The following is a 12,976-nucleotide window of genomic DNA, read 5'->3' as shown; positions in this document are numbered from 1 at the left end:
GCAACATAATTATGCAGCAACCTTATAAGGTTGCTGCATAATTATAAGCAACCTTATAACAACACAGTATAAGCATCTTCACAAACTCACAAGTTATAAAATAAAATTTAAAATAATAATAACAAAAATAGTTTGCATATGTTTTGAGGTTGGGTAGACACTGACATAGAGAACCAGCGACTGCTTGGCGCAACTGCTAATGACTTAGCTTCAAAAGCACAAAATCAGTCTTTCATCTTTATTCCCTGGCAGGGACAAGACCTCGCAGGTCTGTTGCTTCTGGAAATTACTAATAACAATTTATGCACAAACAGTCTATTAAATGATCCCTGAAACTGTCTAAAGTATCCCCTGGCAATGACCTATGTCTACGGAGCATCTTGAGAAAACCAGACCACCAGAGAGGCCTGAACAAAAGGGATGTACTGGATATGCTCAAAGGTAAAGACCACAGCCAGTTATTCACCTCAGCAAGGAGGAAATTATACAAGTCACTTTAAGAGTAAAACTGAACTCTTGTGAAAGGCTGCATTGTCAATTTGCCAACAGCATAAAATTTAGCAATTTGAGACAAAAGGAGGGCACTTAGTTTACAGGGACAGTACTGGACTTCAAATTCAGTTCAGCAGTTAAAAAGGGATGGGATGGCAGAATTACGAAGCCAGAAGTTCAACTGTTAAAATACTTTAAATTGAATTTTAAAAAATCCCTAAAGAAAATAATCTCTAAATGTTTCAGCGTTTTGTTTTAGCTCTGGGGATTTTTCTATCCTGAAAGAACATCAATTTCTGCTATTAGTTTTCACAGCTTTTTGTCCCATGACCTAAAGAGAATGTAAGTACTAATATCCCAGATGATAAAATTTTTTATTATCCCAAATCTCCATATTCACAGATCCAATTTATTTCTTTTTCTATGAAATATGAAAAAGAAATAAATGTATGTTCAGAGAAGTCTAGACTCAAGAGAGAGTCTTGTAGAAAGTTACTATCTTTTCTATTAACACAAAAATTTCAAAAACAGAAAAATAGAACTATACTCCACCAAAGAGATAAAATATTCTAGGACATATAAACATATTTGCCCACTCCAACTGGAATTGTTAGTTTTGTTTGGCTTTTTTTTTTTTTTTTTAGTTAACATTCTATAACTGTTTAATCTAGCAAGTAAAGAACAAATTATTTTCATTTATACTGCACTGTAATTTGAATTACTAATATCTGACCCAGAAATACTACCATTCATGTACTAATTTTACTTGCATGTTCTGCATACACTTGCAGGACTTTAAGTCAAAAAAATTTAAAACCTAGGTCAATTTTGGTCAAAAAATTATGACATTTCTAATGCATTTTCTAGTAAGATTGGTCATTACAAAAGAAAAACAATTTTATGGAACACAAAACCAAATTGCAGTAAAGCAGGGCAAAGAAAAATTATAATGTTAAGTAACATGATTCCAAATTTTCAAAACCTAGTGAAGTTAATTAAATGTCACAGTAACCTTTACATTATGTTATACCTAACAATTTCCTCAACTTTTTGACATCATGTGTTCTTTTTCAGAACTGAAGATCAAAATGATTTCCTATGTTCTTCAAAGAAATATGGGAGATCCATTTGTTCCTGAAACATCCAAAATCCTTCCCACAATGTTTCAGGCAGTAACACACTGCAACAGAGCCTTTCATCTGTTTCTGCAAGGCATCCTTTTGAGGTGACAGCATTATAATACAAACAGGAACACATGACTGTAGCAATCATAAGCATCATCAATTTCAGCTAAAACCATGTCCCAGACTTAGTCCCCCTTTTTCTCTGTGACATTAAGGGCAAAGGGTAACTGCCCAAGAGATCAACTTGTACAGCAGTTTTTGAATGCACAGTGCCAGAATAAGCAATCTTAACAATTTTAATGGTTCCTCCCCCAGAAGTTTAATAAATGGAAGCCAACAGACAATGAAAGACATAACATTACCTCATAGAACATGCAAACATTTCAGAAGCTCTTGTTTTAGAGCAATGCCGACTGCTCTGATGGTGGCAGAAGAATTAATTCTCATTATAATACTTACTGGTACAGAATTATCTATTACAAGGTATCTTTAAAGTGCAACACAAAGACCTGAATTTAGTAACAAACCACAAAAAAAGACCAAGAAAACTGTGCAAGCATTTCTGTGAATATAGAATAAACACTTTTTTAAGAAATAAGAAACTTGTAAAGGTATTTGGTAGAATTTATAATACCAAATTGTAGTCAATCAGTGTTCACGCTTTCCCCCCTCATCCCCCCAATGTCTAGGTAAATAAAAAACTAAACAATTTTGCACATTAGGTATGTTTTATTACACAATGTCTTGAAGAACTACGGGTATTGTTTTACATCTGTCTGTGCTTTTTACATGGAGTTTAGTCCTGGGGCAGATTTACTTTTCTTTGTTGTTATGAAAATAAAAATACTGACTTATGAAACAAATAATTTATAGTCAAAATAAAAACCAAAATAAACTGTCATTTCACATGTTTATGGATACCAAAAGTTACACAAAATAAGTATTAAAAATCATGGTAAAACAAAGCATAAATGAAAACCAATAAGTATATGGTAAAGTTTCTTGAAAAATGTATGTATTTCATCTATTAAATATCTTTATAAGCCATTTAGTGTTCTCACACTATCTAGTTCCAGGAAACAAGAGAAACAATGTTGGAACAGAACAGATGAATCCATTTTAGATATACTTTAGACATGTTTATTGTTAAGAAGAAAATCAGACAAAATACTTTCAAAATAGTAATTGAATAAAACAGTCAAACAGCATTTTAACACCAATAAGGACTGTACAAATCAGTAAAGTTTTACTAAACACATTTAAAGCAATAGTAAATAAATCCTCTTAAACACTTATATAAATGCAAAAAACATTAAACACAGCTGATAAAAATACATCTGGAAATAAACTCTAAGTCACAGTATTACTTATTTCTTCATATTATTCAATACTATTTTACCTAATGTCTGGGTTTATCTGTAAGACTATCTTTATTATATTATTTGCTTGTTTGCCTAGCAGTCATCATCATACATTTTATTATCCCCATGTTTTTTTCACAGTTTAAAAGTAAGAATTTACTATCACAAAACCCCGATTTCTCAGCGGGAATTATAGCAGCAACAATTAAAATTTAAAGGTCAAAAGAATGTGACAAAGGCCATGTATATCTGTTACAATCCACATTATCCTAACTGTCATCATCATCACTACTACTGTGAGCCATAATCCACTCTTTGTAGGCCTGCCTTTTCTGAAAGCATGGTAAGGGAAGAAGAAAGCAGAAGTATTAGTTTTAAAGTACTAGTTTGCCTGGCAAGTTTGTTAATTAAAGCAAAATAAAACCACAGAAAACAGAAATTCTGATGTAACATCCTAAGTTTAGGGCACAGTATCAGCACACAAAATAACCTATATCCTATTTCCTTTGATCAGGCACATACAATTTCTAAATTACCAAAATAAATTTTATTCCAACCTAATCCTGCAATCTGTTGAAAAGCTACAATACAGTGACCACAGTGTGACCAGTCACCAGACCTGTATGCAAAGACGCATTGCAACAGGGGAGAGAAATCTTTTTATCCATAAGAAAATATTATTCTATTCAAACTCTTTGAAATAGTGGACATGCACTACACTGAGACTCATGCAAAACAAAGTAACAGCTCTAGAACCACAAACACTAAGAACCAAAAACATTAGTATACTTAAGGGGTAAATTAAAACACCAAATATTTTATAGCAGAACTTAATGACTGAGAAAAAAATTGCAAATCTCTATTTTCTTATTTGACTGTCTACAGGAAGAGCTGTCTACTCTGCTTGGAGCTCTGAAAACATTTCTTCAAAAGTAATTATGCCTTAGAATCATCAATATCAAAAACTAATATGAAGCTAACAATCCTTCAGTTTTAGTGACATTCAAATGGTGGCTCCCATCACAAAATACCAAAGGCATTACACAAGGCCACACCTTAGTGTATTTTAAGTTGGATAATGGAAGGTACTGCGCTCAGCCATACAATACAGAAAAATTAAAATTACATGTTACCTGGCAGCTTTTTGTAAAGGCGTCTCAGAAAAAATCCCCACAATATAAAAATGTACAAATTTAAGAAGTAAAAGCAATGTAGAGTTAGCTTATTAGAGCTGACTGTTTGCTAGCATTTGCTTTAACAATATACTTTAAAACAGTCAAGGGGATGTTTGAAAATTTATTTTAACAAAAAGAGGATAAAGGTTAGTAACAAATTTATGCTATCCATCAGTAGTAGCTTCTAACTACCAGAGGGCAGAGGGTAGTTAAAGTTTTATAACACCAGTTATAAATTGGAGAGCGCAGGTTAAAGCCATCTCATTTAAAGAAAGGCACAGGTACAGTATTTATTATCAAAGCACTTTCACAGCTGGCTGAACTACATGACCAGTGAATGGAACAAAGAACATAGCTAAGGTGTCCCCAACAGATCAATCCTGTTCTAACAAAAAATTCATAAGAAACTAATGAAATGCAGGAGAAACAGAAACAAGAGTGGAACTCAACATGGAACAAACAGCTGTAGCAATAATCAAAATTAGTCACAAATGCTCTCCAAAGGCTACTACATTCTTATTTACTTCTCCAGAAAGGTTATTCTGGTACGACATTTTTGTAGCACAGTGTGAATCCTTCCATGCATATTTTTTTAATTCTGTTTAAATGTAAGCAATCACTAATTACTACTTTATTTGTTATGGTTGAACATTTCTAGAAAGAAGTTTTATTTCTAACAAAAGAAAAAAACAAACTCATTAAGCTGTGTGTGTCACAACTGAAATTATTTCCCTTTCTGAGGGGAATTTTTTGAGTCAAATTTGCTTAAATGGCAGATGAATCATTAAAAAGTAAGGGCTGTTCAGCATATACTTCCTGCAAACAGTATTCCATTTCAGAACTGTTTATGTTCTTTCAAAGGCTTCATTATGACATAAAGAACTATTTCTAAGTGTCTTTAAAATGCTGTTTTACATAAAATTGAGACTTAAAAATCACTGCTTAAGCTATGTATTATAAAATTACTGAGAAAACTATATGTATTTATCAACAATTTTCAAAAAAAAAAATTAATGGCATAAAACTTTTCATTTGCAAATATAAACCTTTTTCTTTCTTCAGAATGCTCTGTTCATAAACTTTTACAGATATACTGATCTACTTTATGGTGTCTTCCTCAAAAATTGTACCACAGCAGCCAAATCCCCAATGTGGTTACATGCCTAAGAAATTAAATTAAATTCTTGACTACTGAGTTACTAGGTAAGAAGTGAATGGGAATTGAGGAAGAGGGAAATTTTAAAGTATTTATTTCTACGTAAGATGAGTTTAAATTTATGTCAAAAATTTATCTTTCATTTTCTTCACCTGTAACATTTGACTTCCAGTTCCATCTCTTAATCTGTAAGGTCTAATAACTCCATCTTCACCAAAGAAGCGAGGTGGTCTCAGGCTTATCACATCTTCTGATGAATCTGCAACCCTGACAAAGCAGAAAATTTAAGATATGTATGAATGTCTCTACTCAACTATACTATTTCGCTAAGGAACTAAATTATTTTGTATACAAATTAAATTCAAGCACTTGTATAACAACTATTGTTGTCTATACATGCACTTTGGCATAGTAACACACATTACATAAAACAGCAATAGACTCAGAAATCTATTTCCAAGAATAACAATTATCAAATTAGATGGCACAGAGCAGGACATATCTGCAAATACTTATTAATGCCTAACTACTGCACTTCAAAACTTCAAAAGTAAAGACAATAGAATAGAACTGTACCATATTTCACTCTGATATTTTTCTTGCATTTCTCTGCTAAAAAACTTGAATATGAAAACAAAAGAGACTGGCATTCTTCTGGTAACAGAAGTGATCCAGCTCACTAAGAACAGGGCCACTGAACAATTGTATTTAAAATTACTACGTGCCTTTTCAAAACACCGTCTCCTCCTTCATTGCACATAACAGTGTGGAATAATCTTCATCAATGAATTTATTAAAGTGTAACTATCCCAAGATTTAAATGCAGTCTTATCACAGTTCTGAGACTGACATCATTTAGTGATCTTGGAACATATTTCATAAAGCAGTAATAACACATAAAGTAACTTTGAAAGCATCTGAGAAGTCTCTTTTTTTCCTGCTTATTTGGGGTAAAAGTTAAAAATCATCAGCTAAAGGAAGTCTGATTGCTGAGATATTTAAAATAGTTTTTTTCAGTAATGCTAGAAATACCTAAGATTTGTGTCTGTGTTTTTTTTATTATATCAAGTATGCATTTTGTTAGAGCCACCTATTTATTATGTAAATAACTTAGAAGTGATACAAAGACACAAGGTACTACTAGTATTACTATTGTCTCTTTCGTGTCACATGATATTCTGTACAATTATTTTACTTACTTTTTAATACCCTGAAACGTGCTGCTTGCCATATCTATGATTCCACCAGTGGGCCTTGCTACTGCTCCAACTAAGCCTTTTCCAACACCTTTGAAAAAACCAGCTGCTCCTTCTTCCTGAGCTCCTAAAAGCATTAAAAAGAGTAAATCATTATAAACCAGAGCTTCTCTTAAAGTCTTAACAAGTTTTATTACCATTTATTTACAAATCTTACTTGATATACAACTAAGTAGTCTCCACATAAAGTTAATGTAAACAATGTTTAAACTGTAAGTCAGCAGGAATATAAAATCTTGACAAATAGTTTTATAAATCTGATTTACAACAGCTCACCAAATATCAAGAATTTACCATTGTGTGAACAGTTAATGCATCAAGACCAAACTTACCTCTTATTGGTTTTGTAACTATTCCTGTTATGCCACTGACAAAACCCTACCAGGATAAACAAAACAGACATTACAAATATGCTTCCATATAATATTTTTCATTTTTAACATTTTTCTTTATACTTCATTGGAGAATAGCCTCAAAGTACATGTGTTGGGAGTATTCCAGAATTCACTACAAGCCAACAGAATTAGAGGCACCTGCTTCACACTTTTCTACCCTCTTGCATTTTTCTATAAATCTGTCACGTGATTGTAGCTACACACCTGCAAAACCAAAATTACAATTAAGAAACTAACAAAAACCTAACTAAACTAAATTGAAAACCAACAACTCTCTGGCGAATACAACAAGCGCCTAGTACTCTTGCCTGCACAAAATTAATTCATTTTTGTTTTTCTCCTTACAGAAACTAGTCCTTTTCCACCACGAGTGATACCCTCTCGCAGACCAGTGGGTTGTTTATTCATGGCTTCTCTCCTTTTTTGCTGGTAATCTTCATCCATAGTTATTGCAGCTACACCTTTTGCCATAGCACCTGTGATTCTTGAGGCAGCTCCTGCTAATCCACCTATTGGAATACAAACCAAATTAAAATTCTAATGCAATTTACAAATACTCACCTCTATTGTTGACTATTAGGCAAACTACCATCACAGCACTGAAACTTACCAACAGCTCCCCCTACCAGTGCTTTAAGTCCTAGTGCCATTCCTTCTATAAATTCCTCAGGACCCTGGATGGCTCCCTATGAGAAAAAAAGGATACTCATCATGAGCTTTGAATAGAATGCACTATGTATTTTTAAATCTTACATTTTTATTGGGATTTATATGTAACAAAGAGGAAAACAGGACGATAAAGTGTGAAAACACTCACAAAAGCTCCTGTGACAGAAAGACAGACAATTTTAGAATACTAATTAATTCCCTAGGTCCGCTTATTTTAAGGAGAAGAGAAAAAATTATTTTAAGGTATGAACTGTACGAAATGGCCTTTTAGTAGTTAAGTAGATGTCTCTGTTCTTTCTACTCTCACTTGAGTTTTCCAGGCATTTGCACTTGAAATTTTCAATTCTCAATCTAAATTTAAACTCAGAAATGTATTAATACAGATTTTCAATATAATGTCTATCTATCTACTTGCAAAAGGGGAGCAGAGAATTTTACCTGGTATGGTTCATAGAAAAAAGCTTCTACACCTTCAGACAAGCCTCTTATGAATCCAAATGGATTACCCAACACATCAAGGCCAAGAATAAGAATATACATCTGTTTAATAGCCTAAAGTGAAAATAGGTATTAGTGAAAATATTGCCTACATTACACTAAAACAAAGGCAAACAGTGTAGTATCTCAGATTAAAACAGGGAAAGAAACATGACTTCAATGTAAAAACCACAAAATTGTCCAGAAAAGTAGAAGTAATTATACTAAAAAGATGAGAAAATCAGTGAGTAAACCATATTATGTCAGCCAAGAAACAACAGTACTTAAAAGCATTTCACTAGCCCCTTATTACTAATGATGGATGGAGAGGACTAATTCTTTTATGCAAAAGTATTTTTGTTGGATTCTCTCCACTGGATAGCAGGACTTTCAACAGTACACAAAAAAGCCAAGAAGGAACAATGATTTGAATAGTACTAATGTCCAAGAAATTGCATTAGTATTTTAATGCCAATCATGTTCTATCAGAGCTCCATTGTGTTTGCTTCCCCTGTCTATTCCAGCAAGTTGTTTTGCTATCCACGCCACTTGGCAAGGCAATAAAATCCTATTAATGAGTAATTGGTTTGTATTAATTTATTTAACCTTTGTACATAAATATAAGGACAAAAGTAAATTTTATTTTGTTTAATAGAATGAAAGGGCACAGTAGCAGTTTCAAAATAAAAATTTATTGGAATATTGACATTTTCTTATTCTCACCTGTTTTGAATAATGCCTTACAACTGCTGATTGGAGCTGCTGTGTAGTACAGAAGTGATACCTGAGCTCAAAGAATGCCAACCTAAAGAAAGAGACAGGAGAAAAAGTAAATCCTTACTATGAAGAACAAAATAAAACTCAACATACGTAAAATTGGTAGAATCTTTGTGAGTGATTTTTACATTCTTATTTTTAACCTACTTAAAAACAATATCTTGTACATCTGTAAGGGTGGCCCCTATACTCTTCAGCAGGAGATTCAAGGACTGAAATGGTATCAATTCATTCTTTCTTTCTTCTTTGTTACTATCTTCTCCACCCGTACTGAGTGAAAAGCTCAAGTGTAACTGAAGGATAAAAACGAGATTGGGAAATAAAATGGTTAGTTGTTAGATGTACAATATTTCTATCTTTATAATCTTTTAGATTATTTAAAAATTGAGTTAGGATATTTCTAGTCTGACTGAAACCAGTCTGACTTTGTAACAGAACACACAAATACATAATGTAAGCCAAAACAAGCCCATTGACATTTAAAGCCAAAGTGAAGAATTTAAACTAACTTTAAGAAAACAAGAACTTGAAACTGCTTACTTCTGTTTTCAGAGATGGTCTCCAGATTCTTTCAGCTTTAATTTACATTACTAACTCACTTTTAAAACAATTAGTTTGTCTAAGTTATACCCAAAATCAAAGCAGACAGAAAATGACAACACAGCATAGTGTCCAAGCAAGAATGTTACATAAAAGCTTGAAAACAAATAATTACTAACACAAGTTTTGCAGGTGCCAAGTAATTGCTGGAATATGCATACAGGAAAAATCCTACCTGTGCACACCAGAAATAACTAAAGCATTTGTTTCAAAGAAATCATAAAGGAACAACAGTCAGGAAAATTGCTGAAATGGCTTGCATGGCACAAAATGGTAGAAATCTATCCAGCCATTTTCAAAATCAGATTAAAGGAAGTTATGACTCTCTGAAGACAGTATCATGCAACATTCATTATGCTATAACAGAGCTCAACTGTAGATCATTTATTCATAACTGTAGCATACAGAGCTTAACTGTAGCTGTGCGATACACAGCTTACCTTGCAGAATCATTGTCACTCAATCCATAACCACTAAAGACTAATCTTTTGCTAAAAACTCAAGCCCTTTTATTCCATCCTATTTCCTCCCTGCATTTTTTCTTGTCAAATATAATTTCTAACATCTCACAAGTTACTGCGAAGAGGCGCAACTCAAATCATTCTTCAATCTACTTCCCATGGATAGATGGGAGACTCTCTTAATGACTGTTACAGAACCCATAAAGTCCTGTCACAGTTGTAATAATGTCACCTGCACACTAATCTCCTACCCTGGCTACACATGTTTTTTAGAAATTATGTCATTTTCCAATCCATAATACCCTGTGTGCACACAAACAAGAGCATTTTGCAAGGAATTCGTAAATAATAAAATGAAAAAAATTACTCATAAAGTAAGCCATAGGAATACAACAGTAAGCTAGTGGTTACAATGAAAATACTTTCATGGCCCTCTTTCTTTAAAATCAGCTGTTTCAATCTTTATTTCCAGTGCCTACTATCCCGCATGAGACAAAAAATTTTCAGAGAGCTAACTCAGTCTATAATGCTAAATTAAAGGAATACCTTAATTACCTAATGTTAATTAAAGGAATACCTTAATTGGAGAGATATGGAAGTATTCATACAAGCTAATTTGTGACGTATCCATTGATGACACACTCATTAGTTCTTCTTGAAGAGATTCAACATCCTTTTTGAAAAGTTCTAGCTGTAAATGCATTTGAAAAAGATATGTCTTCAAAATTTGAACTATATAAAACTACTAGTAATTTGTAACTGATACCATATATTGGCTAATACTACTTATACTCTCTCATGTACAAACTCCTCTCACTGTCCCTGTACTATAATGTTTAAAGCCTTCTTTGCATAGCATACAGAATGAGCATAAAGGAAGGAGTCTACTGTCTGACTCAGGTAACAGTAAACGAAAACCTCATAGCTTCGTATTATTCCCAGACACACAGAAATTAACCACTGATATAGACACAGAAAATAATTTTTAGTTTTCTAAAAATACAAGTTGAATAGTTACACATTTAAAATCTATTTATCTTCAAACAACAAAAGGTTTCTACCTCTTGGTCACTTGGCACATCAGTCTGTGTAAAGAATTCAACAACTGCATACAGGAAGCCAAGATCTAATCTGAGATCCATCTCTTGAATCAGAACCTTAAAATACCTACATATGAAACAAAAAATAATTATTAAGGTATTCTACAAAAACGTGTAACACCTGAAAGCTTAGTAGAGGTTATTTAGACCACTTACACAACTTCAGGTACTGGTTTTGGTGGGTTTTTTTGGTGTGGGTTTTTGTTCTGGGGTTTTGAGGGGTTGTTTTTTCTTTGTGTGTATTTTGTTGTTGGTGTTCTTTCATATTTGTTTTGTGGTTTTTTTGAGGGATTCACCACTGCTGGTGAAAAAAAGGCTTCCCAATTAGGTGTAAGATAGACACATTTCCAAATAACCAAAACATTTTGAAACACATAGCAGCATTTCACATTGTATACAGCACCACTACATATAGATTTTTTTTTTTCCTAAATAAAGATGACTAAAAATATGCATTAAAAAGACATGCAAAAATCCTTGCTTTACTTTTCAGTTATGTGGATAATAAAGGACACTGAGCTTTCATCTCTATCAAAATGCTCTGAGACTACAAGACTGAGTTTGTGTTTAAATTACTCTTCATTATCTTTGTCTCTGTAATAATTTTAAAGCTTGATTAAACATATCCAATAGCAACAGAGATGGAACTTGTCAAAATACTTACTTAATATGAGATATTTGTGAGTGTCCTGCAGTTCTCATGACAATACTGACATCAGTAAACGGTTTTGGTGCTATGAAGTTGTCAAATAAGAAGAGATCAGCACAGACTGTTACATGATATAGATAACTTCCTAATTTTTTTACGACAATGTCATATACATTCAGGGTTTTCTCAATCCTGTACAACAGGATTACGTAATGGATGTGACTGGCAAACAACTAAGACAGGGAAAAGACAGGAACAGAAAGTAATAGGAAGAAAAGGATGAAATGGAACATGAAAATGCCATTTAACTGAAAATGCACCATTCTCATTTAAAAGCAAGTTAATATTGATACAATATTAGATTTATGTAATTTCTTTAGTCATGGAATAAGATTTTCCAGTGGCTGATATGAAAATGTAAACTAAACAAACAAAAATGAATTCTGCAGATTCATGCACTGTAGCTTAAACACCAACCATATTCAGAATGAAAACTGACATCCCACTAGCTTCTGAACAAACTTGCAAGCAGTATTCTTTATATCAATCCAGAATCCCTTTCAATATTACTTAGAATTTCCAAGTGACTTGGGAGAGAAAAAATTAATGAAAGACTCCAGCTCATCACTTAGTATAGCAACATAGAGCTCTATGTTCTATGCTCCAAGCAATGGAGAAAGCTACCCAAAAACCATATAAAATATAATTTGCCATCTGGAGAGCTTATAAGCCTCACTTAAGAACTCTGAGCTTAGGTACATTTCTTTTCTTAGGGTTAAGATTACTTCAGATAGGATACTATGATATGCATTGCATGATACTAGAGCAGTAGGGAAATAGTGGAAGACTAAAGATGACAAAAACTGCCCCAAAACTCAAAATGTAAGTAGCACAGAAACAGTTCAACAGATTCACTATTATGAAAATTAACAAAACTTATCTTATGAACAGACAAGTCTTCTCATATATTAGTCAGCATTAAATTTTAGTGGTAGTCTGAATGAAAATCTCCTTTTAAGTTTATTAAGTAACTTTCATGTCATATGCTCTCCACAATCAATTAAGTAATGTGCCAAAAAGATGTTCTTAAAAGGTATGATAATGACAAATAAAAGACATTTTCTTTTTTTCTGTTAATTGCTAACTGTTGAAAGTGTTCTGTATATCTTCTATGTAGAGGTAACTTCCTTACTTCTACCATTATTATTGGTATTATCTGTAGTCAGAAAGCTCATGCAGAGATAAAAGTGATAAAAGTGATAAATCTGATAAAATTATTAACTA

The 12,976-nt window shown here is 32.8% G+C and overlaps 1 protein-coding gene across 8 annotated transcripts in view; it reads right to left on the bottom strand.

Annotated features, from left to right (window-relative positions):
- Window positions 1-12,976, bottom strand: part of VPS13A (vacuolar protein sorting 13 homolog A) — a 106,448-nt gene that overhangs the window by 11,603 nt on the left and 81,869 nt on the right. For 5 of the 8 annotated variants that reach the window (XM_041396293.1, XM_041396295.1, XM_041396298.1 and 2 more), the window contains 11 exons: window positions 11,708-11,777; window positions 11,005-11,110; window positions 10,521-10,634; window positions 9,030-9,175; window positions 8,829-8,910; window positions 8,067-8,180; window positions 7,570-7,645; window positions 7,305-7,468; window positions 6,897-6,942; window positions 6,508-6,631; window positions 5,461-5,575 (listed from right to left, as the gene is read on the bottom strand). In XM_041396293.1, coding sequence (XP_041252227.1) covers window positions 5,461-5,575; window positions 6,508-6,631; window positions 6,897-6,942; window positions 7,305-7,468; window positions 7,570-7,645; window positions 8,067-8,180; window positions 8,829-8,910; window positions 9,030-9,175; window positions 10,521-10,634; window positions 11,005-11,110; window positions 11,708-11,777 — 1,157 coding nt within the window. The other 3 variants (XM_041396296.1, XM_041396301.1, XM_041396300.1) reach the window with 3 other exon arrangements.

Source organism: Onychostruthus taczanowskii, unplaced genomic scaffold (genome assembly GCF_017590055.1).
Source record: "Onychostruthus taczanowskii isolate IOZ18803 unplaced genomic scaffold, ASM1759005v1 scaffold129, whole genome shotgun sequence".
Classification (NCBI taxonomy): Eukaryota; Metazoa; Chordata; class Aves; order Passeriformes; family Passeridae; genus Onychostruthus; species Onychostruthus taczanowskii.
This window is presented reverse-complemented; position numbering and strand designations above follow the sequence as displayed.